The sequence below is a fragment of the Centruroides sculpturatus genome, unplaced genomic scaffold (assembly GCF_000671375.1).
Source record: "Centruroides sculpturatus isolate CEXI.00-Female unplaced genomic scaffold, Cexi_2.0 scaffold1731, whole genome shotgun sequence".
Classification (NCBI taxonomy): Eukaryota; Metazoa; Arthropoda; class Arachnida; order Scorpiones; family Buthidae; genus Centruroides; species Centruroides sculpturatus.
Genome location: NW_019385974.1, coordinates 78,624 through 104,862, shown reverse-complemented (window position 1 = coordinate 104,862; position 26,239 = coordinate 78,624). Strand labels below are relative to the sequence as shown.

Below are 26,239 nucleotides of genomic sequence, written 5' to 3'. Positions count from 1 at the left end.
ATTTTCAAATTTGAAAATATTTTGAATTATCTTTCCAATATCAATGACCTTACGTACTCTATACTTTCTGATTATTTTTATTCAGCACCAAGCACATAAGCACCCCCAAAACATACATTAAATAATAAACAACAACTTTACCAGAAAACTGGAACTGTACGTGTAGAGTAGAGAATCGCACCTAAATGCAAAATTTCCAATAAAGAAATGCTTAACTTCAATGTTCAAACATTTTTGGCCACTATTTTATTGGCCCTCTTCGAGAAATGTAAGATGGAAAAACCGTTCTATAAATAGAATGTAGCCGTCTTCTAATTTTAAAAGTTTCAAATAAGTTCGAATAGACTGTGATGACGTATATTTTATGAGTCTAAATAGTATTTCCATGCATTTTGTACACAAACGGCATCTGTGTTCATGCAGACTCCATTCCTGTCTGCCTTGCAGATATCTACCTCTTCTAATATTTTACCAGTTGAAGACCTTGTGTATTAGCATAGCTTGGTCCCAATAGGGGGAAATTCCCAGATCGCTGGCGTAACGTGAAGAGCTGTATTAATGTTTCCTTTTTGTACTTCATATTTGCGATCTTTTAGCCTGGTTTGCAGCGATCTGTACGTGGATCCTATATACAATAGTATTCTGTCGAACCTATCGTCTTGTGGTAGGATGCAGTAAATCCCAGGAGCTCTTGCATCCTCAGTGTCATCCTTTGCATTATATAGAAGGTGGAAAACATTGGGTTTTCTATTGTATGTTACGAGTATGTTTAAATCTTTTGCAATCCTCCTGTATGTGTGATGAAGGACGATTTGTAGGTTAGGACCACCTACAATTAGCTTCTGTTTTGTTAAAGTTATTGGTGTTAGATGACAGAGCCAGATGTTTGGATACTAGATTGTTGATAAATGAGCAGCTGTACCCATCTTTAGACACAACTTGTTTCAGATGCTCTAGTTCCTTGCTGGTATCTGACATCTCAGCAGAATGCGAGTAGGCTCTCGCTACCAGTGTGCAGAAAGTGGATGCCTTATATGAACACAGGTCAGCTGAATTGGTCAACGTGAATAGGGAAACGTAAGTAGGTTTGTGGTAAATTGTGGTGTTGAACTTATTATCTGCTACTTGAATCTTGATGTCTAAGAAATTAATGATATTGTAGCTTTCTTGATCCAATTTTAGTGTTAATTTGTAGTTATTATTAAACACCTTTAACAGTCCCCAACATCTGATCTATTTCTCCATACAATCAAAATGTAATCAACGTATTGGGTGTAAATAAGGATATAATGTTTGATGTTTATTAAGGACCGCTCCTCCAATTGTCATAAGACCAGTTCACGAGATTCCCTGAAATAGGACTACCCATGGATTCTCCCCTTTTTTTAGGTGTGTGTTTGTCAAAATAAAAACATAAGTGAGTAAGCTCTAATATCTGAGTGGTACAATTGAGCATCAGGAGTAGTGCTTAGAAAAAAATCTCTTCATGTGCAAAAACAAGGGAGGGTCAACAGTTTTTGCCCCCTGGCCAAATTGGAAAGATAACTTTTTTCACGGGCCAAACCAAAATCTTCCTAGGGAAGCTTTTGAGGTGGTGTGAGATCTAATTGTGGTGTCCCCCGTAGAGACTAAATTGTACATAGAGATTACAGATACATTTTTCACATTATTATGCATTATCAACGTTCTACACTGTACTTAGAGATTTGTAGTGAGTTGTTCACTTTTTGTTTTTAGGCGTCAGAATTTTTCATCGAGCTATTCGGACTTCAGTAGCTAATATTGAAAGATTAATCGTGGGCTGCATAAATTCATTAGACGGGCCGTATGTTGGCCATGCCTGTTCTAAATGAATAAATGGAAACAAAATCGAACACTGCAAGATATTCGTTCCCATTTAAATTAATAACAGCAAGTTTGAAGAGAAAAAAATAATAAACAACAACTTTTAAAATTAGAAGGCAGCTACGTTCTATTTATAAAAGTTTTTTCGTTTTACATTTCCCGAAGAGGGCCGATAAAATAGTGGCTCAAAACATTCCAACATTGAAGTTAAGTGTTTCTTTGCTGGAAATTTTGCATTTAGGTGCGATTCTCTACTTTACATTAAATAAAGTAAATTAGTAAATTTATTCCCATAATTTTAATAGAATATCAATTAACTTATTGAAAAAAAAAGAAAACGAAAAATATACAGATATGTATATATATACTAATTCAAAATTAAAGAATGATAAATCTTTCATTCTAGTTTAGTATGGCAAACATTCATCTTCACAAATTCCGATCGAATTCAACAAAACACATTCAAAAGATGTAAATTTTATACACGTGCCATAATTAACCTAAGTTATGAGTTTTAAATAACAATAATATAAATCACACATATAGGCAGTGATCTTGTTTAAAAAGTTAAACCACAAGGAATAAATGTTAATGATTTAGGAAGAAGAAATTAACAATTTTTATACAAATATAGAATTTATTAATAATAATTATATAAAATTTAAATAGAGAATTTTCAAAAGTAATAAATTTATGTTAATTTTGTTAAAAAAAAATTTTTAATTAAAAAGAAACAACTGTAAACTGTGCTTCTTGAAGTGACGGCAAGTAGATCTAACGTTAAAAAGAATTTGGCCTTGAGATATACATTTACTTATCTAGTAATTAATTAATAGGAAAATGAAAATATATATTTTTATATATATATATATATTTTTGTTATATTAATGTATTTTCTATTATTTTAATAATTATTTAAAATAAACCACCATTCAAATGTTTAACACTCTGTTTGATGGTAAAATTACACAAAGATTTTAAGTAAATTTTTAAGTAAAAATGCTGAAATTAAAACTATAAAATTAAAAAAAAAACTTTAACAGATACTCAAACTTTTAATTTTTGTTTTTTAATCTGATAGTCTGGTCAATTACGAAACAACGAAGTATATTGTGCAATTCTTTCCGATCAGAGACTGTGTTAGTGTGAAGGATATGGATTATATGCACATTTGTATTTACAGTTTCATGTACAAAAATATGCACAAGCAAGAGGAGATAATTGACAAAAATTCTTTTCAAATATTTGGAAGGCTTGCTTGTTATGAGTGGTCAAACTAGTATTTGTCAAACATTGAGACTAGCATGGAGTTGTACATTGGAACTTTCCAAATTATGTTGGTACTATATCTTTAAAGGATTTCAAACATAAAACAGCACAAAGTCTCACCTCTTCTTTGTGCTGTATTAACACTGTACAATTTGGCTACAAGAAAATGACAAGCTAATTTGGCTTTCTTTTGATTCAGTAAGAATCAGTGATATCGGGTGATTAGCCATTTTGCTGCCATTTTGAAATTACATAGACTCTGACTAAAAGGCTCAAAATCTCAGCAATGATCTACACTCCGCCCTAGAGCACTGGAGCTGCCATGAAAAGAAAACTGTTGGAAATATGGTTGTTCCAGCTCCTCGGTTATCGAATTTAAAGGTCCATGATCTGGTGGTGTAAGTTCTACAGACTCTCCTGTAAATTCTTGATCAAAGTATCTTGTATCTGTATCACTGGTCACTTGTGGTTTGAATGGTGGTGTTACCTTTAATAGAAAAAAAAATTGATGTAATAAAAACTATCTTCAAAAATTATATTATTTAATGATATATTTATATTTTATACATAAATATTTTATTAGTACAAAAAAACAGTTAGCATTTTAAACCTAATCATCATATTTACTCAAATGTAACACATTTTCAGGTACATCTCTGAAAAACAGGACAAGTCATAGATTTGTTGTAATATGTCATAATAGCAACCTCTAGTGCTATACATATTATTTCTCTGTGACTAATTTCATTGCATCATTTTATTGATTTTATTAGACTAATATTCATAATAGAAAATATTTAATAAGTCAACTCAGTCACATTAATCTATTACTGTAATGTTATAAGTACAGGTGTTCCAGGTTACGACTATCTCACAATAAAACATGCATATTTTTTACCTCTGCCATGATCCAACTTAACTATCCCCACCAATATGACACTTCATCCATTCAAAGTATTGCCACCTGTCTGGTTTTTGCATGGTGTATCCCAGGGGTCGGCAACCTTTCTTTACATAAAGAGCCATCTTAGAAATTATATTTACCAAAATATACAGAGCTGCAAGTCAGCAACATGAATTATGAAAAATACATTTTTGAAAATTTAGCATAAAACATGTTATTTTTTGTTAAAATGGGTTTATTTGTGCTTTGCTTAAAGGTGCTGTAATAAAATACACTGCAATTCAATTATTTATTAACAATGTTACAATAGTCGTAATTATAAAATATAATTATTAATTTAAAGTAAAAAATAAGTGATTTTAAATATCCTTACATATAAATTAACATTTTTCGTCGGTCAAACAGTATGCTGAGATATCAAGTATTTTATAATATTAAACTTGTATGGATAAAAAAGTTAATAGATAACTTCATAAAAAATAAGAATAATATATGGTTTCTAATGAGATTTTTGTTGCCGAATTTCTCGAGAAAGTTTGTCAAAATTCAGTAAATATACGACATTACTTTTATTTTCAAACAAGACATCGGACTCACACCGTTAAGCTGATTTCTTAGTTTATTTTGAATAAAATTAATGTTCGAAAATGTCTGTCTGCAAAAATATGTCAAACTAAAAATCGATAGAAGTCCAAATGCATAAGTTTTTAATTGAATGTAAGTATCAGGCAAACTGTTCCAAGTATCAGAAACAACTTGATCTTGCCTTTTAAGATTTTCTATCTCTGACCATTTATGCTGCACAGCAAAAAAAGATTTCTGTTTCTCTAAATTTTCTAATTCATTTTTAAGATTTACAAATTTTGAACTTTACATTTCCCTGATTTTTAAATCTGCTAGTTCTAGTTGAAAAAACTGCTTGATCAATATCACTAAAAGGTAAAATATTGAAATCGGTAGAATTGATTTTGATTAGTCTCAATAAAAGTGATAACATTGCCTTTTCCTTTCTAAACTATTTAAATCTCTTACCAAATCCTAATTTCATATTCATCACTATTTGTGCGAAATATGCTGAATCTATTGAAATATGATCCTGTTGATATTTCTTCAACATAGGAAAATGTCTTTTTCTCTAAGTCTGCGATAAACAAACGTAATTTTTGTTCAAAAGCAAAAACTTCTTCTAAAAGCAAAATAGGTGTATTTTCCTTCCTTTGGAAGTTTCTTGTTTAGTGTGTTTAAATGTGAGGTCATATCCACCATAAAATAAAATTTTTGTAACCAATTGTGATTATTGAGCTCAATGTATTCGAGATCTTTTTGCTTTAAAAATAATTATTTCTTTATTGCAAGCAGCAAATCGCATTAACACTGCTCCTCTGGAAAGCCACCTTACTTTATTGTGTAAAAGATCAGGATATTGGTTGTTGACTTCGTTAATTCACAAAATTGCAGATGATATAGTGGTCTTGCCATTATTTTGTTCACAATTTGTACAACCAGGTTCAAAACTAATGTTATTCCTTCAGAAAAGTTTGCAAACAAAGTACCTCTTGATGGATTATGCAGTGAAAAGAAAAAACGTCATGCAAAATTTGTTTTTTAAACATAGAAACAAAACCTTTCTTTTCATCTTTCATACTAGGTGCTCCATTGGTTGCAATTGATACTATTTTATTAATATCAATATTTTTACTTTTCAAACAACTGGTAACATCAGATTCTATATCCTCACCAGGAGTTAACGTATCTACAAATAAGTACAACCAGTGCAATATAATTCGCATCACAAGACTCCTCACAGGCAATAGAAAATCCTAGTGTTGAACTTAAATCTGTAACTCACTAACTAGTTACATCTGCCATACAACTAGTTCTGTCTCTTACAGTTTTAGCAGACAATGGTATGTTCTTTATTTTAGCAATTATTTCTGTTTTATCTTTAAAATTGCAAAAAAGATACTCAGACATTTTAATAAAACAATCTTTCACAAAGTCACTATCCGTAAATGACTCTCTGTTTCACTATTTCTAGAGAGGCAACAAAACTAATAGTAGTTGTACTGCTACTTGATTTTATCCAATTTGAAAATGTACCTTTAAGTTCATTTTACATTAAAGTTCTTTTGCCTTTCTTCTTTCTTCTTCCTCTTGATAAGTGTTCGCAAATGCTTTGTGTTTAATTAAAAAATGTCTTTGTACATTTGATTTTTTGTTATTAGAAAACTTTTCTTGACATATTAAACACACTGGAAATCCTGTTAAATTTGAAACAACTGCATAGGATTCAGTCCATTCACTTCTAAATTCTTGATTTTCTTCTACTTTTCTCCAGCCATATTAATTAGAAAAAGTAGAATAGCGATTTTCTACCAATCTAACAAATAAGAAAAATTATCTAAAAACCTGTTTTTTTATATCTTACACACAAGAAAACAGATAATATTCTCCGGAAATAATATTATTATAATAAACTTACTTGATAAAACAGTAGAATAACTTCTATATAAGATATCCAATAGAGTACAAAACTAAAAGCAGAAAACTTACAGACCACTTGCCAACACAAGAGTAACACTGAGAAATTCTAGAATCAATCTAAATAAAAACAATCAAATTCTAGGGACAAACAACAACTGTTTTTTCAGTCATAAAAGTAAGGAAACCTTTCTATTTACAATACAATAAACATTTCTCATGAGCATAGTCTAATTTTTACACTTTGTGCCATCTAAGACTTGATAANTAGATGCGTTACAATTTATAGCATTGCTATGCATATATTGCTATTGTTAATTTAGATAATTTACAGTCGACCCCCGTATAAGATCATTGATTATTCCGTTTTATATGAATTCCATGTTGTACGAGTCACTTAAATTTTACAAATACGTGAGCCGTTCACAGCCCGGTACATGTATTTGTAAAATCTAAGTGATTCGTACAACATGGAATTCATATAAAACGGAATAATCAATGATCTTATAGGGGGGTCGACTGTATTATTTAAAAAGAGCCTCAATTATGCATTAAAAGAGCCGCAGGTTGCAGACCCCTGATGTATCCAAACAGACTAAAAATGACTGGGTTTTATGAAAATTTGGCAAGTTGTCAATAATTAATTATTTTTTAATGATATAGATGATTTTATAACCAACAAACAGAAACAGTCTGATAACTAGCAAGGCATTTATAACATTCCAGAGTAGAAATCCAGAAACCGAGCCTTTAGGACAGCCTTTATTTAGGGAGTAGGTATTTTTTTTTAACAAAGCACAATTTAAGCTCAGCTGTTCTGTCCTTTAAGAAATCCTTGAGCATGTAGAAAATATTTTGTAGTATTTTCTGATAAATTTTAAAATTGAAAGCCACCAAGCATTGCCAAATACACCTTTGATATATAGAAATACTAACAGATACATTGATCTCTTCTTTCCTTGCTATAGAGCAGGGAGGGTGTCCAACCTTTTTGTTTCTCTGGGCCACATTGGAAGATGTCATGGAGTTTTGGGCCACAAGTATATATAATATACTTGTGGCCCAATCCTTAAATATACTGTAAGGTCTCGTTTTATGCGGTGGATACGTTCTACAGAAAAGCGCATATAAAAAATTTGCATAAAAAAAGACTTTACTTGCCTTGAAAAAGTAGGGATACATTCCGTAATTTTCTAAAATCGCATAAAACCAAAACAACGAATTAAAATTAACTTAAAACCGCATAAAAAAAGTTTGCAGAAATTAAAAGAAATAGGCTGCTTAATAAATTACTTCGAATGTCTGAAAGAAATTCATATAAAAGCTTAAAATAAACTTGTATTCAAACTTAATTCAGTTAATTTTATTGAAAAGTAATATAGTTTTACATTTTTTTTTTATTTTTGGAATGTTTTTTAAGTCTCCAAATTTTTTAAAAATATTAAAAAATATACGGCCAGCTTCACCCTACTTTAAACCCTTGTCCTCCCGCGACGTTTATGAGAATGCCCCGGGAAATCCAACTCCAGCTGTGTTCAAGGTCATCCAGATGTATAAACTGACTCATCGGTGTTAAATTTCACAGAAGGGCAAGACAAAGGAAGTTAAACTTTGAAGCTTTTTCTTCAAAATTAACGCATTTCTTTCGTTTTTTTTAGTTTTAAGTATTTTTAATGTTTAATTACATTTATATCAAAAATTGCTAGGAACTAAAGCGATTAAGGTAGATCTAGCTGTCCTTTACATCCATAAACGTTATATGTCAGTGGAACAAATGGAGTGAGCTTTGAGCGTTCCACGATTTTTGGAGACTGTCTATACGCGGGCTTCCTAAACAAGTTTATATGTTTGTTTGTCCATAAAAAATTTGGATGAAATACAAACCGCACAACTTCAAAATTGCATAAAAAAATCAGCATAAAACGAGACCTTACAGTACTTGTACATTTAAGGATTAACATGTCTAGATTATAGTAATAAGTATTAAAATCTTTATCATGAAAAAGGATATTTTAAAAAATTACTTCTACAGACACTTAGAAATAGATAAATTCATTTATTATAAAGGAGACAAACAAAAATTTATTTGAAAAACACAAATATTTGTTTTATTTGGGTCTCTGATTAATAAAAAATGACAAAAGGTTTATTCAATTAATATATTTATAAATTAGATGTAGCACAAAAAGTAGCCAATGCACCAAATCATATTTTTTACGCCAAAATAAAAAAAGGGTAGCCAACTTTGGCGCAAAGTAGCAAAATCATGAAACACTGGAAGGAGTACCAAATAAAGCTGGAGTTGGACTCAAAGGATTATAGACCCAAATACGGGGAAAGGAGAGAAAGGACAGAAGATAAAGAAGTGAGGAAGGTTGGGAAATTAAGGGTCCATATTTGCTTAACTGAAAGTCTATGTAACCTTTCTCACTACTTTTTATCTTTTGGTCTTACTCTCCTTTCTCCAAATTTGGGTCTATAATTTTTTGAGTCTCAACTTCAGCTTTATTTAGTACTCCTTCCTCATTCACACATTTCCAAGTATTTGAAAATATTTCCTTTCCACTCAAAAATTAAATATGTATAAAGGTTTATGGCTTTGTGAAACTTCTTTTTTTGAATTTATGCCATTGAAATAAATAAAATTAAATTAAAAAATCTGTCTGTTTTATTTACACGTTTATTGGGCCACATGTGGCCTGCAGGCTGGACACTCCTGCTATAGAGTATCACACAACTTAACGAGGGCATCCTCTGCAGAACACTGGGGCGTGAAACCATACAGTCATTGCTCAAAAACTTTCCATGAGGTGAAACTTTCTTTAAATAATAATAATAAAAAATGTATGGGAAATGGCATTCACATGACAACTGTTATTTGATAAAACATATTATGTACATAACCTGGGGTATTCCTGTACCTGGATGAAAAGCCCAAGAAATTTGTAGAACTCTTTCAAGAAAAGTTGCATTCTGATCCTTAAAACAGCACTGAGAATGATTACATGTAAAAAGATGCATCAAATCCAGGATTGATTCAAAACCTAATACAAAAAGTGAAGAGGTTTCTGACTTCAATACCATGGAAGACAGTAATACATAAGTTATTTACTCTGCAATAAATACCACGTAAATTTATGTCAACAGATGTGATTCTGATGACATAAATGTCAAGTTCCCTATTTTTTAAAATAAAACAAATTTCATGGATATAGAAATTAAGGTGCATTTTGGATTCAGTAGCATATTATATTTGAGTAAATATAGTATATACTGTATATTAGACATTAGCTAGATTTATTTTATAAATGTTTATATTACAAGCTTAAAAACCAAAAGATCTAATCATATAGTCTACAACTGAACCTATTCTAAATACTATTGTACAAACTATAATCACACTAGGCAGTCACAAGGACCTAAGGCCTGTACATGCTATTGGCTACATGGATGAAGGCAATGACCATGTGGTATATTTCACATGGTGACATGATTGCCTCCATAGCACAAGCAAATTGCACAGTAGCTTGTATAAAAATTAAGCTCTTCTTGCACAAGCATAGCTGCTGTGCAATTCCTTACCCATCAAATCTTCAAAAGAAGTAACCTGTTTCTTGCAATGATGTACTGATGCAAAGTTGGAATGATAAGTTAAATTTGACAGACAGAATATCATTGTTCATACAGTCTAAAGACTTCTCATTCATTACTTTTTTCTGTTCTATGTTAAATGCCTATAAGGCATCTCTTATGAGGTATACCATGAAAGATATGCTTGGCATCTTTCAAGGCATCTCTACACACTGTTCTTTCACCTTAATCAGAAAATTTGGCCAACTTTATCTATGATGCAACAAGGTGGAAATCTACATTGTCTCCCAATTATTTTATGCACATTTAAAATCCAATAGTGATGCAATAGTGAATTATAAAGTAAAAATATTATTAACAAAGATTTCTTTTTACATCCTTTATAACCTCCCAAAGTTTGTCAGTGAAATATTTAATTAACTTACTTTTTTCTCTAAAAGATCTTGCCAATTCATTCCTCTGAAAAATGAATGAATCATAATCTCTTTTGCATCATCAGGACCTCCACCAAGCCTAAGAATAAAAATTATACAAATAGTATTTATTTCATTTTGTAAATATTAATTAGTATTTTGAAAAATTACACTTAAAAATTTTTTAAATATAGTAATATTTTTATATCATTAAGATTGGAAAAGAAATCATCTTATCATTAATAATCCATTCCTGAAATTCTACTAGACAACATTAACTGGTCCCACTCTGTATCCAATCTTTTTAAATAGAAAAAATTATAATGCATTATGTCATGCTAAAACTCAACTAATTTCCAAAAACAACAAACACAATACATCTACATGTACGTAACAATTCTATCATATTAGGATATAAAAACAAAAAATCACTTTCTGATCACCAAACTGTTAATACAGTTGTTAAAACATGCCATATTACAAATATTATATTTCTGATACTTCATGATAAATAATACACAATAATAAAATTTGTTTTATAAAAATGCAGACAAAATTTTACAATAAAAAAAAAAACAAACTGAAACACATCTTAATGTCTCTGACAATTCTGTAAATGGGATAATTGACTGACTACTGTTAGTGATGTTTAGACTTCCTCTTAGGCTTTGGTATGATATGATGCATCTATTACTACACAAGTCACCATAAGTTTACCAGTCAGCATCAATATATGATTAAAAAAATTTTGTATTCTTTGTCTTATAAATGAAAATGTTGAAACAATGACAGCTATTCAAGACAAATTCACTTTCTTATACAGTGCTTTTTCAAAACATCTACAAATGATTTTAGAATTCAAGCCAATTGTATTTGGAAACATGAGAGCAATTTCTGGTTTCCAAATTCATTTATATTTAATATATTATATTATATATAAAAAAGATTTATATTTAATGAATCTTATTTGAATGAATGAATTTATTGTGAATTATAATATTGGCATAATTGCCAGAAGACACTTTTATCATTTTGCATTTTATTGCAGAGATGTAGCCTCAAATGAAAGGTCATCTCTGCAAGTGAAAATTGTTTTTGGAAGTCACTGACATTTGTAATGACAAAACACAAAGACAATTTTGTAACTTCAGTAAATTTTATTTATATATTTTTATTGTCATCTTATCTTAATGTCTTACTTCATCTTTTGCAAACTACTAAAATTATATTTATAAGGACCTTGAATAAGTTCTCGCTGTTTTCCAACAGATGGCGTTACCAGAACCACGTAACGCCATCTGTTGTTCACACAACAGTTTTGAAATGTTTAAAAGGATTAGGAATGATTCAAAAGCAAGGACATTGGGTGCCGTACGAGTTGAAGCCGAGAGATGTCGAACGCCGTCTTTTCACATGTGAACAGCTGCTTCAACAGCAGAAAAGAAAAGGTTTTCTGCATCGTATCGTAATGGGTGACAAAAAGTGGATACACTACGATAACCCTAAGCGTAGAAAATCGTGGGGTAAGCCCGGTCATGCATCAACATCGTCAGCAAGGCCGAATATCCATGGTTCGAAGCTTCTGCTCTGCATTTGGTGGGATCATCTAGGTGTAGTTTATTATGAGCTGCTCAAACCAAATGAAACTATCACGGGAGATCGCTATCGACTACAATTGATGCGTTTGAGCCAAGCATTGAAGGAAAAACGGCCGCTATATGAGCAGAGACACGACAAAGTGATTTTGCAACATGACAATGCTCGGCCACATGTTGCACAACCGGTGAAAACGTACTTGGAAATGCTTAAATGGGAAGTCCTACCCCACCCGCCATATTCACCAGACATCGCCCCTTCCGATTATCACTTGTTCCGATCGATGTCACATGGCCTGGCTGAGCAGCACTTTCGTTCTTATGAAGATGCCAAAAAATGGGTTGATTCTTGGATAGCCTCAAAAAACGTGTCATTTTTCCGACATGGAATTCAAATGATGCCAGAACGATGGGAGAAAGTAGTGGCTAGTGATGGACAATACTTTCAGTGATGTGTTTATTACGACTTTTTTTAAATAAAGTGTTAATTTTCACAAAAAAAAAACAGCAAGAACTTATTCAAGGTCCTTATATAAATACAAATAAAAATAATAATATAAAATTTCAGGTTATTTATTAAATTACTGAATTCTTAAAGTTAAGATTAACTTTATTCTGATGATAAAATATAAATGAAGATATAAAATAACAGTTTAAAATGTGAGAATCATTAAGAATATTTATCTTAAAAACATGATAATTAGTTTGTGTTTTATATTTATTCTAATTTTATCCTAAAATTTTGAGTTAAAATGTTAAATTTTTTAAAATCACAGTCAAACCCTGTTTATATGTTTCTCAGTTGTACATTTCAACAATTATACATTAAATATTTTCTTTATGATACATTCTCCATTATAAAGAAAAACACTTCATTATACAATTTCACATTTCAACATATTTTTCAGCATACCACAGAACTTTTTCCCTCAATTTTCCATTATTCATTCTGAAACAGAAAAATTTTAAGAGATTATAAAAAAAAGTGAAAAAGCAAATTATGTATTCACTTCTTGTTAGTCCACACTGATAACATATTGTTTTTTGCATTTTTTTGGCAGAGTGAATTATATGTAACATGTAATGTTGTTTCCGATGAATTTTCCTGTTTAGCAAATTGCTCCACCAATTCAATACATAGAAAATCTCTCCTTTTTGTTTTGTAGTGGGAACCAATTTTGCTAAGTAAATAAAAATTGCTTTCTAGTTTCTCATTCATTTTCACTATTTGCTGTCAGTGTGAATTAATCTTCAGAATGACTTCATTCTTCCACAAAACTGGAGTTATAGCTGGTATAGTATATAACATCAAATTGTGACATCAGACAAGTCCATTAAAAAAAAAAAGTAATCAATTTTTTTAAAAGTAACATGATTTAACTTCACATTGTGTTACTTTCCCTTTTATTTGCTGTTGAAATGTATTATGCATATAGTAAAATAAAACTTTGTAAAGAATTCCACAGAGAAATTTAGTTGTACATTGTTAATTTGTGCTACACCATACTTTGTGATGACTATATACTCCCTGAAAGCAATTCAAAGTACAGTAATACCTCGGTTTTCGTTGACTTGCTTATCGTTGATTTTTTTCCACAAAAAATCTCTCTCAATTTTTGTCAGTTGCCTCAGATTTCATCAGCATGTCCACATAAACTTGCTGCTAATTTTGCAAAAACAAAGAGCGACCCACGTGTTTTCCTGCTCAATATGGCATAGTTTCTAATTGTGTGAGCATTACCCCATACCTCTAGCCAAACAATTCCATTGCTTTCCTTTCCTTTTAGCTCCTTCATGGAATGAAAAAAAGTTTCTGGAGCCAGTAGCCCTTTGAAGAAGAAGGCCAGGAACATAACCGAGTTGAAGGAAATAATTGAAAAATACTAGAGCAGCATTAAGATTACTAAAATCGACCACATGTATGGGAAGTCGCTATCCTTGATAAGTTCCATTGCGGAAAAAAAGCAATAAAGGAAATGAATGTAGCAAAAGGCATGAATATGCTAATGAAAATTGAGAGATCATAAACAATTGAAGAAGTCAAATAGTTGTTATTAAATTTGGATCAATCAAAAACAGTTAGATGGCAATTCTGTTTTGGAGGTCATCACATTAGTCTTTTACATTCATTTTATATTAATTTCTTATTGTTTTTAGTATTACACTATATTTAGTATCTATAAAATGTGTTTTTGGTTTGTATTTTAAAGTGTCTAGAACGGGCCGGGCCAACATACGGCCCCAGGCCAGATCCGGCCTATCTAACGAATTTATGTGGCCCGCAATCAATCTTTCAATATTAGGTACTGAAGTCCGAATAGCTCGATGAAAAATTCCATCTAAAAAAAAATCAACTCACTGTGCGTTTAGAGTTAACCTTCCATTACGAATCTCGTAAGTACAGTGTAGAGTGTTGATAAAGCATCATAATGCGAAAAATGTATCTGTAATCTCTATCTACAATTCAGTCTCTACGGGGCGACACAACAATGAGATCCTCAAAATCTTCCTACGGCAGCCTCTGGTTCGGCCCGTAGAAAAAGTTCTCTTTCCAATTTGGCCCGGGGGCAAAAACTGTTGGCCACCCATGGTCTAGAACAAATTAACTGGATTTACATTTGATTCATATGGAAATAATTGCCTCGGTTTTTGTCGATTTCGGACTTCACCGATTGCTTTCAAATGGATTATCGACAAAAACCAAGGTATCACTGTAGTTCACTTGTACATTTTTTCTCACTTACACAGTACTTTTTTCAGTTCCCCCGAGGAAAAAACATACAAGGTTTAACTGTGTATTGAACCTACCTTTTCTTGGGGTCTTTAATTAGTAAACCACTAAGAAGATTTTTGGCATCAGGAGTAAGAGATTTTGGAAATTTGACTTCTTCCACAAGAATCAACTCAAATAATATATCATGATCTCGATTATAGAATGGTAGTCTTCCACACATCATTTCATACATAACAACTCCAAGTCCCCACCAATCAACAGCTAAACCATAATCAGTATCTTCTAAAACCTGAAAGGAAATAAAGAAATTTTTCATTTTCCAAGCATAAACAAAAATAACAGAGTTTATGTTACAAGAATTTGAAAATTTAAACAATTATACCTATTTATAGTTATTATAACAATAATTCTAAATTATTATATAAAAAATTTTAATTATATGCAAAATGATTATTACTTTACTGCATTTTTTTGTTTATCTTCTCTATTTTTTAAAAGCTGTAACAGATCTACAAAATTGAAACTGTAATTAGTTTATCTCTGTATGTTTAATCCAGTTGTTACTTGTCATTTCACATTATTCAGATGATTAATCTTTCTAATTCATAACACATTTTTCTAAAAATTGCTTAATAAGTAAAATATTAGTATGCTTGCTGGTTCATTTTAAAATATTTACACAATAAAAATGTCATATTTAAATTGCTTTAAAAAATCTAAATTTAATCATATTGGATATTTGAAGTTAAATAATATACATAAACTTACTATCTTCAAATACTTCTATGTTTATTTACATTTCTTATAGATTCTTCCAAATTAATGTAAATGTGGCTGTAAGTTTTGTTATTTGTTAAAATCATTTGCAATTTCTTATCTTGTTATTTAAACATGTATACAATTTAGCAGAATTATATCTTGTTAAGCTGCTTTATAAATCTAAACTTCAATTCTATGTTACATTACACTAAGATAACCTGAGAGTGAATTATGAATATTAAAAATATCCAGCAATGAGTTGTTTAACTTTTCCTGGCAAAAGTGAGTGGTGCCATCAATTATAAGATTTTATTAATTATTATAAAATGGCAAAAAGCTTAACTTTGAAAGTAGAAATGACTTATAAAAAAATTGTAAATGCTAATAATGAGTAAAATCTTCATTAAGTGTGACTCCATCAAGATATAACACACGACTTTATCTCCCTACCCAACCTTTAACCACCGTAATTTAATAGCATCAATTCCTTAATATACAAACAAGCCTCTCTGCAAAATACTAAAAATTTTCAATAAAATGCACAGGAATTAAGAAGTAAGGGAATACAAAGCGGGTGAACAAAATCATGCCCTCCCACCCACACACTAACATCCATACTAACATTTCCTTGTTTCAAGATCCCAAGTGAAAAATTTCAGCTGAGAAAATGAAAATAAAAATATTACCAGTTTTGAATAAAATATGTTTTTGCTCTTACATTCAATTACATTAGTTTTTATTAAATTTTACTTTTAATCATCATAAAATCTGTTTATAAAAAGGTTTACAAAATTATTTGCACAGAATAGTAATTTTAAACTATACTGGAGCATTATATTATTACATAAGCAAGCAACACAAACATGAAACTCACTTCTGGTGCTAAATATTCTGGTGTTCCACAAAATGTTTTTGTGGTGGCACCATAACTGATGTCTTCTTTACATAATCCAAAATCAGCTATCTTGATATGGCCATCTTTGTCTAGTAATAAATTTTCTAACTAAAGAATAAAAGTAAATTAATGAATGCTTTTCAAACTTGATAAAAAGAATTATTTATTAAAATACTTTATTAATATTAAAGGCAATCTTTGTTACAGAGGGTAATTACAATATTCTTTGATAAAAAGAATTATAAATTATCAATAATAAATTTAATTTTGCAAATTTTTATTATATCCAATAGTTAAATGACAGCAACATTATAACAATAAAACAATTATTACAAAAATTATCAACACAAATAAAAGCAACAAGTTTATTTTTAACAAGAATGAATATATTTTAAAATATTTAATACTTGTAAATATCTTTTATATGTACCTTTTAATCGTCATTAATAAATAATAGTTATATACAATACAATCTTTAAAAACATTATTCTAAAATACTGCATGTGAAAATATTTGACCTTTAGATCTCTGTAGATGATTCCTTGAGTATGAAGATAATCTAATGCTAAAAGAATTTCTCCTCCATAAAACTTTGTTCTTTCTTCACTGAATATTCTTTCTCGAGACAGATGAAAAAATAATTCTCCACCATTGACATATTCCATAACAAAACATAGCCTATCTGCAGTCTGGAATGAATACTTCAAAGACTAGAAAAAAAAATTATATATGTATTACCTTAATCATTTAAATAAATAATATATATGTGTGTGTGCATGCATAGACACAGACACACACAGCTTTCTCAATTGTAATGTATCATCAAAGCTAATGCACACCCAAAGAGGAGGAGATTAGCTTGTGAATGTAATGTAGCCACAAAAAGTTAATTCATTTAAACACAAAATAATTTTTTGAAAATCACAGTACTACAGCATTTTTTGAAAAATTTTAATTTTCACATTTACAATGCTTCATAATGACCACATTTTCAAATGAATTTGAATTTACAGGTATAATTCTCTGACTCCATTATCAGGTACAGAGAATTGTGGACCAATACAACTATCAGTCAAAACTAGCCTACATTGAATTTAAGTTTAAGTAAATAGTACATGTAATTATTTATTGTGACATTGTCACAATACCAAACTGCAATTCTTAATGTTTTAATTTTAAAAAAAAAATCATGTAACTTCTGGTCTGGATTGAAAGTTCATATACAGTTAATTAGGGCCTATGGCTCCAAGATTCTCATATTTGGTCTCAATTCTTACCTATCTAACTCTGTTCCAAAGATTAAAGGCAGACAGACAGACAACAGTGGCAATTTGAATATTGCAGTCCAATTACCATACAATCAACATTTTAATAGCAATATTTCATGTCAGTATGCACAAACAAAATATTTCATTGTCATACTAAATATCTAGTATAGCTGTTATATGTTCTTAAGCATAGTGGATAACTCTTTGCTTAAACACAGCTTCATAAGAGATTCACCTGCTGGATATCTTGTACTACAGCAATCCAAGTGAACAAGACAATCAACCATTTCAAAACCAAAAAACTAGTTGTAGTAATAGGGATGTATATCATATCTATACCAATGTCATAATACAAGCAAATAATTTGAATGAAGAAAGAATGAAGAAGTTGAATTAAGTTGACTTGTGTGCGTGGTTCTAATGTATTCTCCAATTTTTGAGACCAAATAAACATCACTTTAGACTCAAGAAAACATGATAAATAAATGATTTAAATTATGACCCATTTATTTATTTAAAAAATTTAAGATATTTATTAAAATATTATCTGACATTATTTAACTGGCTTAATTCCAATAAATTAATTTTCAAGCACTTAAAAACATTTGATTAAATAGTAAATATTTCAACATTCAAAGTAAAATATCAAAATAATAATTTTGTTTATATTTGTATATGATGATGATTATTATTATTATTATAGGGTTGATAGAGTATTCTACATGGCATATATACCAGTGCCTACTGCTATGCTGAACCAGAAGTCAAGGCGTAACTATAGAAAAAAATTCATTTGCATGCCATTCGTGTATATATCTGCAATTAAGAATTTCCTGACAATGTGATATGTGTTTAGTATGGTAGTCTTCTTTAGTGTGATGTCTACCATTGTGAAGCTGTTTCTAGATTTTCGTAACTCTCCAAGAAAGGACTATTGGCATAATAATAACCTTATCCATTCTCCACAAATGCTTTACTTTCTGGGTAAGTTTTGCATATTTAATAAATTTTCATTGTATGTATTAAAATACATACAATGAAAATTTATGTTGTGGGTGTTCGATACAGTTATGTCTAAGGACAGAAACTTTATACATTTGCATAGAAACATATGTAAAATGATATTTAGATAAGATTTTTTATAAATGCATATTAAACCATTTGATGAATGAATGCACATGTGATACCTTTTCTTTACCACAGTTTACTCCAAACACATGTTCAAAAAATTATCAGTTCAATTCTGCAGGAATTTTACCCCATAAAATTTGAGCATGTGTAGGTAGATACAGCACTCCTTTTTATTAAAAATGCTCAAACCCTTGTGTGACACATTAAACCTTTTCTGCACTAAATTTTGATGTGTTAACATGCAAATTTTAACAGATTATCCTTCTATTGGTTTTTTTTCTATCAGCTGATTAAATTCATCACCTATATTCATTTGAATTTTTGTAATTGAGTTTTTAAAGCTGTGATACATTTGATTTGACTGCAGCAAGTAATAATGAAAAAAGTAAAGGCATCCACAAATGTTGAACTAAAAAGTTTTTTGCTGAATTTGGAGATAAAATTTTTAGCACTGATGGCAGTTTTCTTATGTCAACAATGTGAGAAGGATATATGCACAGAAAGGAAGTTTCAGATCCTACAGCATATTGACACCCTGGTACATAAAGCAGCTTTGAATAAATTCAGCAAGCAAAATCTCCTTACCACTGACAATAATTCATTAACTGTAGCTACAGGAAACCAATCCCAATTTATCTTGGACTAAACAAATGCTGTTTTGGCAGAAGACATCCCTTTTTAAAAACTGAGTAATTCCATATTCTGTCAATTTCTAGAGAAATACACCCAAAAAACATACCTGATAAATCAACAATTAAGAAATATCTTATCTATCAAAATATTATGAAGATACATTAAGTTGATTAAGAATAGCTGTGACTCAATGTTCTGAGCTATAGGAAATGTAATTGTAGGAACATTGGGAAAGAATGTGCCTGGTATGACTTTTCTTCTATGATCCAAAGTTTTGGAAATGACTAACCACAAAACAATAGCAAGTTTATTTGAAAATGCCCTAGGAATTCTTTGACCAGAAGGAATAAAGTATAATTCCATCCTTTTCTTTTTAAATAATGGCACACCCTATATGATTAAGGAATGCAAGGGATTGCACATGCTCTATCCAAAAATGCTACATGCTGTGTGTCTACTCCTTGCTCTTCAAGTTGCTGAAGAAGCCAAGAGCAGCTTTTAAAGATGTGAATTCATTAATACCAAACATGAAAAATGTATTCACTAAATGCCCAGCTCAAATTAAATTTTTAAAGAATGTGAACCTGATCTCAGATTTCCTCACTGGGGAATATGGAGAGAAGCTGCCATTTATTATGTGAACCATTTTCAGTTGTGGAAATGGACTTTCAATAACATCAATTCTGAGGAAGCAGTGGATGCTTCCATTGCAAAAGACAAATTTTCAAATTCATTAATCAAAGAACATCTTGAACTGTCAGCTGCTGTTATAATTCTACCTGCTTCAATTACCAGTTTGGAAACAGCAAATCTTCCATTGACTGAAGCAATTAAAATTGTGGACAAAGTACATAATACATTACTGTAAAACAAAAGTGGTCTATATGAAAGGTTATACAAACAGCTGCAGGGGATTCTGGACAAAAACCCGGAATTTTTAGAGATAAATTGTATCCAACATTCTACAAGGAAATAAAGACTATTTTTGATCCAAAAACAGACTAGAATCAAAGAATTAGTGTGTTTTAAATATGCATCAATTACATCATCTTTCAGGGAAGGAAGATTCTCTGGATGTAAAATTGTATTTTCTGATAAAAGACAAAGGTTCAATTTCGAAAATTTGAAAATTTATTTAGTGCGTTACTACAACTATTAACTGTTCAGGAATTATATTTAGTATCAATAAATGATTTAAGTTGCCATTTTCTGCGTCTGTGGTATCCTTAAATCACAATTTACAAATGCATATTTTAGGCATTTAAAGTAATGGCAAGACGATTAATTGAATTGAAAATCTGAACAATTGGACATTTTCCTGGTATTTGAATCAAGAAAATATCAGTAAAATTTCTGATTCTTAAAATGATACTTCCACATTTTATATAATTATTAGTTATTTGTTTCAGTTGAATATTAAAAATTTTTTAAATTATGATATTAACAATTAAGTATTAGTTTATTTGAAATTTTCACGTCAACAAAGTGGAGGATACATAATGCCCCATATACAAGGTGACATCTGTCATGGTAGACTTTTCTTTTGTGTAGTCAGAGTAATGAAAGATTGCACTCAGTTGATACTAACTATCCCCACATTTTAGGGGAGACGGGGTGACTTTAGGGTTGCCATCTGGCTGATATTTGGCTGTCAATCTGTATTCTGTACATTTATTAAAAGCAAAATGTTTTGTCACTGTTGCCCACAAATAGTGTAAATTTAAAAACTAATTTGATTTACAATTTGAAAATTTCAAAACAATTTTAAAATGGTTTTTAAAAATATTGCTTTAATTTTCAATTGATTTGATTTTAATTAATTTTATTTTTGGTGTAAAGACCAGAATTTTATATAATTTTTCAATTAAAATATAATTTTGTTTATATTTGTATATGATGATGATTATTATTATTATTATTATTATTATAGGGTTGATAGAGTATTCTACATGGCATATATACCAGTGCCTACTGCTATGCTGAACCAGAAGTCAAGGCGTAACTATNTAGAAACATTTCACTTTATTTTATGATATAAATTTAATTTTTAAAATGTATTTTATGTATTTTGTATTATATTGTATTAATAAACAAAATTATTTGCTTATTTTTCACTTGTATAGAACTTAACCCTATACCTCACTAAGTATGGGTTCATTTTACGATGGCTTTTGTAGGAAAAGAACTGCAGCATAAACTGAGGGCTACCTGTATTATATACACAAAATGAAATAAAAGAACAGAAAATAAATTACAATAAAATAAGATAAACTAACAGATGTAATTTATTTTCTTTTATTTCATTTTGTGTATATAATACTTATAACATTTTGTTTGTGCTATGAATGCTGCATATGTCAATATCACATATGCAACCATGGCAACACACGTGCACAACGTTCTAATGTTTTTAAATTCGTTACACAGAACTGTTCTTAGAATCTCAGCATTTGTAAAACCTGATGAAGACCGAATATTAAGGTAAAAAATGTTCGTTATTTCAATTAAATAATTTTACTGGATATTCAAAGGTTTTGAGAGTCATTGATATATTTTCCAGTATCCTTACAAGAAGGTATTTAACCTTTTCTCAAGAGCTGAATTTTTAGGCCTCCTTGATTTAGGCCTCCTTGTGTGCCTGTGCAGAAATCCACCACTGAATATATATACAAGTGAAAACAGTGAGGAATTATAATCACAATTTTTTTCCCTCTAGATGAATATNTTAAAATATAAACAAAATTATATTTTAATTGAAAAAAATATATTATATAAAATTATTTTTAATATTTAGTATGTTTACTTATAATGATAAAATGACTCATTATAATTATGAAAGTTTTTGTTATGATTCACAGAATGCTGTAATAGGTTAAATTTTCAAATGTCATTCATATGATTCTGAGTAAAAATATTTGTTCATGTTAAGTTTAATGCTATTTTGAGTTTTAAAAATTGATTTTTCAAGATGAGTTGGTCTAGACATTTGTGGTAAATGAATGAATTCAAGAATTGGTTAACTCATGATAATGGTATTTGTTTGGCTCATTGAATCTTTTGTCAAATCTCATTTTAGTATTAAATATGATGGAGTTATATCATTTACAAGACATGCATGCCTATTGCGAGAAGTGTGAGAAAAGGGCATCTTCTCATTTACCTTTCCCTTCCCAGTCAGTATGTTGACCGACAAACTAGTTTCCAAAGATGATGACCCTACATGACATGATGGGATAGTTCTTTAAGTAAAAGGAAATTAGTTGTAATTTCATTGAGGGTAATGTTGCAATATTAACTTTATCGAAAATAAGATTACAAATTTATTTTGTAGTACAGTACATAATGAAAGCATGCATATCCACATATCAATGGAGAATTTTCACATTTTTTTCAAAAGATTGATTCTGGATTTCCAAATCGTTTTCCATTCTTAAGCTTAATGTTCATTTAATTAACGAATGTACATAATGCAAATCATTAATTTTTCTAAACTGAAATAATCTTTAGAAACTATTTACAAAAATCAAAATCAGGAATTTTTGGCAGAATCTAAATCAAAATTGGGTGAAATTTTTGTATCATCCCATCACTAATTTATTAAAGTGCAAAAATGTAAGCACATTTTGATAATTATAAATGCATAATGTTTTGGGCGTTAGTTATGTAAGGAACTGAGTCCGAGCTGTATTATTATTTAATTTTTATTTGCTTTTTATTCTATTTTGTTTGGGGTTTATGTTTAGTTAGGACGAAGGTTCCCTCACCACTCACCTTAGTAATGAAAAAGAGACAAAGGAAAAAAACCAACTCACTGACTAGATGAAGCGCTGTAGGGAAACTAACGCAGCACACTTGCGCTCCCAGGCAGAAGTTTGAAAGAAGTTCCATAGAAAGAAGGGGAAACACCCCACATGCACAAAGTAGAAAACCCGCTAAACCTTAATAAAATTAACATCCTGAATATGTAATAAAAAAGAATAATGTAAAAGGATTTAGTGAGAAATGCCGGAAACTAGGCTGCCCAGGAAAAGACATGCAAATTTATTGTTAAATGTTAAGTATGTAAATGAGGGGAGTGGTTTCAGAAAGAATTGTGACGTCACCTCAGAGTATAAAACAAGCACAACCAGAGAAGACAAGCAAGGTAAGCTCCAGCCAAGGATAGAACAAGGTGAATTCCAGAGCGAGATTGGAAGTAAGTCTGGAAGATAGCGATAGGAGTGGTTCAAAGGAAAGTGGATAAAGGAAAAAGGTTCCTAGTATTAAGGTGATGGATAGGCTCGTAGTTGTAAGATTTCTTGTACATAGTTTAATTGATTGATATGATCAAGTTCCAAGGGGGAATAATTCATAAGTTATAGTAAGTAAATTGTGTTATTTTTCTCAGGTTTGTTTAATTGCGTCTTTTCATTGAATAAATTGTTTTTTGATTCTTACTAATTTGTACATAGTGAATAATTGAGTTACTAGTAAATATTTGAGTTCCTTACTGACCCTTGTATATAGTTATTTCTGGAGCACACATAAGCCCAGAGCTGGCATCCTACCCCGTAAAGTACCCGTTAGGTTAACGGTCGTAAAGTTTGGCGATAGCCCTGAACGCCTTACTGGCACATAGTTCCATATCGTATAAAAATCAAATAGTACTTTACAGTTATTTGTATGATAAATGGCGTTTGCTTGTCATTGTGATGCCTGCTCTATAGGGCCGACCCAAAAGTCTAGCATACTAGGCAGATTTTTGTCACTACAACCAGCATTAGTTAAAGGGCACCCTAGTTGCCCTTTAACTTTAACTTAACTGATGCTGGTTGTCATGCACTTTAATTTTTACACCTTAAGTAAATGCCTATAGCTTGGGCCAGCCCACTAGTCTGTTGTGATGGATTGTTTTGTCTGCAATTATAGATTAGTTATAGTAAACTTCGTGTATTGTTTATATAACTGAGGTATGTATTTGTAGCCAAGGTATGGTAGTTTGTGTTTATGTGCCTTTGATGTATTCAATTTGCTATTTACTTATCTTGATGGAAGTGATCTATTTGTATTGAAAGCTTGCAACCTAATCTAATATTATGTTTTATTTATTAATAATACAGGTTAATTTTAAAAACATACTTTAATGCCAAAAGAAACAGTCAGATAATCACTAACTGATTTTATAAATATTAAAATAAATATTCTGATTGTGAGTACTTTTTATTAAACATGTTCTCCACTTCAGTTTCAATCCTGTATTTTGTTTTTTATTTAATAAAGCATACTAAAAAAAACAGATGATTTCAAATAACTTCCATTTAATTTCTCTATTAACATTCTACTAATATTCTTATACAATGCTATTAAAAAACTTTTAATATAAAAAATTTGGAGAGAGAGAAGAAAGTATACAATGATAAACATAAAAAAATGGATTTTTTCTCAATTATAAAATTTCATATTTTTAGAAATGCTCTTTAATTATAATAATAATAATAATAAAACTTTAGTATACTTACTATAAGAAAAGGATGTTTAGTGTTTCTTAAAACCCTGTTCTCTGTCAAAGTATGGGCAACCTCATCCTACAAACAGAAAAATACACATCTTATTTCTGCTTTAAAGTTAAACTTTATGAATTACAAATAATTGTACTTTTGCAATTATGACTTCTTTTTTAAGAACTTTTATTGCATATAATTGACCGGTAGCTTTCTCTCTGCACAGAATCACTTTACCAAATGTACCTTTGCCAAGCACTTTCAGAAATTCAAAATTATCAAGAGTCTGAAAAATATATTTAAGACATTAGAAATATATACATACATATATACATTTTGTAGCAAATGTCAACAAATTTAAAAATTTAGTTAAATTTATAAATGACTAAAAAACTTTGGATAATTTAAACATTTGAATTAAACTGTTTTAGGTTCAATTTATTTGAATTTACTTTTATTAGTCTCAAATTACAGTGGATTCTCGACCTATTATTTTTAGAGGGACATGAGAAAAACAACTGATGCAGGAAAATGATCTACACAGGAAATTTATGATGTTGAAGTTTTTATTGTTTATCTTGTATGAAACATGTATTTACCAGTGATAGGCTTATATGATGGTTTTCTGTAATATTGAACACTATGAAGCATGCACACGGATGTTCGTTTATTCTATGTTTTAAAAAATTGTTAAAAAAATAATATAGCAGTTAGCAGTCTTAAATAGTATGACAAAGGTATGCGTTATAATCAAGAATATATAGTAGTAGCCAATCTAAAAAACTTCTGAAAATTTAGTAGCCCTCTAGCAGCAAAAAGACACAAAATATCAATGAAAAGGCAATATGTATTAAAATAGTGATTGAGAATCGGTTTTTTTTCCAATAATTAATGGTTGTTTTCAGAGTAAGGCATATTTATGAAATCANTAAAACGAAGCATCATCGCATCCATTCGACCATATTCCGAAATTTTTAATGAAAGAAAACAAAAATGCAAACAATTAAAGATGGATACTTTTATCCGAAAAATGTGAGAGATCCGAAACTGAAATTTTTTAATAAAAACATTTTACTTTATTTTATGATATAAATTTAATTTTTAAAATGTATTTTATGTATTTTGTATTATATTGTATTAATAAACAAAATTATTTGCTTATTTTTCACTTGTATAGAACTTAACCCTATACCTCACTAAGTATGGGTTCATTTTACGATGGCTTTTGTAGGAAAAGAACT

At 30.0% G+C, this 26,239-nt stretch overlaps 1 protein-coding gene across 1 annotated transcript in view; it reads right to left on the bottom strand.

Moving 5' to 3' along the window:
* Nucleotides 1-1,445: 1,445 nt before the first annotated feature.
* The window catches only part of LOC111612887 (RAC serine/threonine-protein kinase-like), a 67,886-nt gene continuing 43,092 nt past the window's right edge, over nucleotides 1,446-26,239 (bottom strand). Inside the window, 7 exon segments of the mRNA XM_023354169.1 lie at nucleotides 1,446-3,601; nucleotides 10,516-10,603; nucleotides 14,907-15,121; nucleotides 16,466-16,594; nucleotides 17,005-17,196; nucleotides 25,017-25,082; nucleotides 25,153-25,284. Coding sequence (XP_023209937.1) covers nucleotides 3,395-3,601; nucleotides 10,516-10,603; nucleotides 14,907-15,121; nucleotides 16,466-16,594; nucleotides 17,005-17,196; nucleotides 25,017-25,082; nucleotides 25,153-25,284 — 1,029 coding nt within the window. The 3' untranslated portion in view covers nucleotides 1,446-3,394.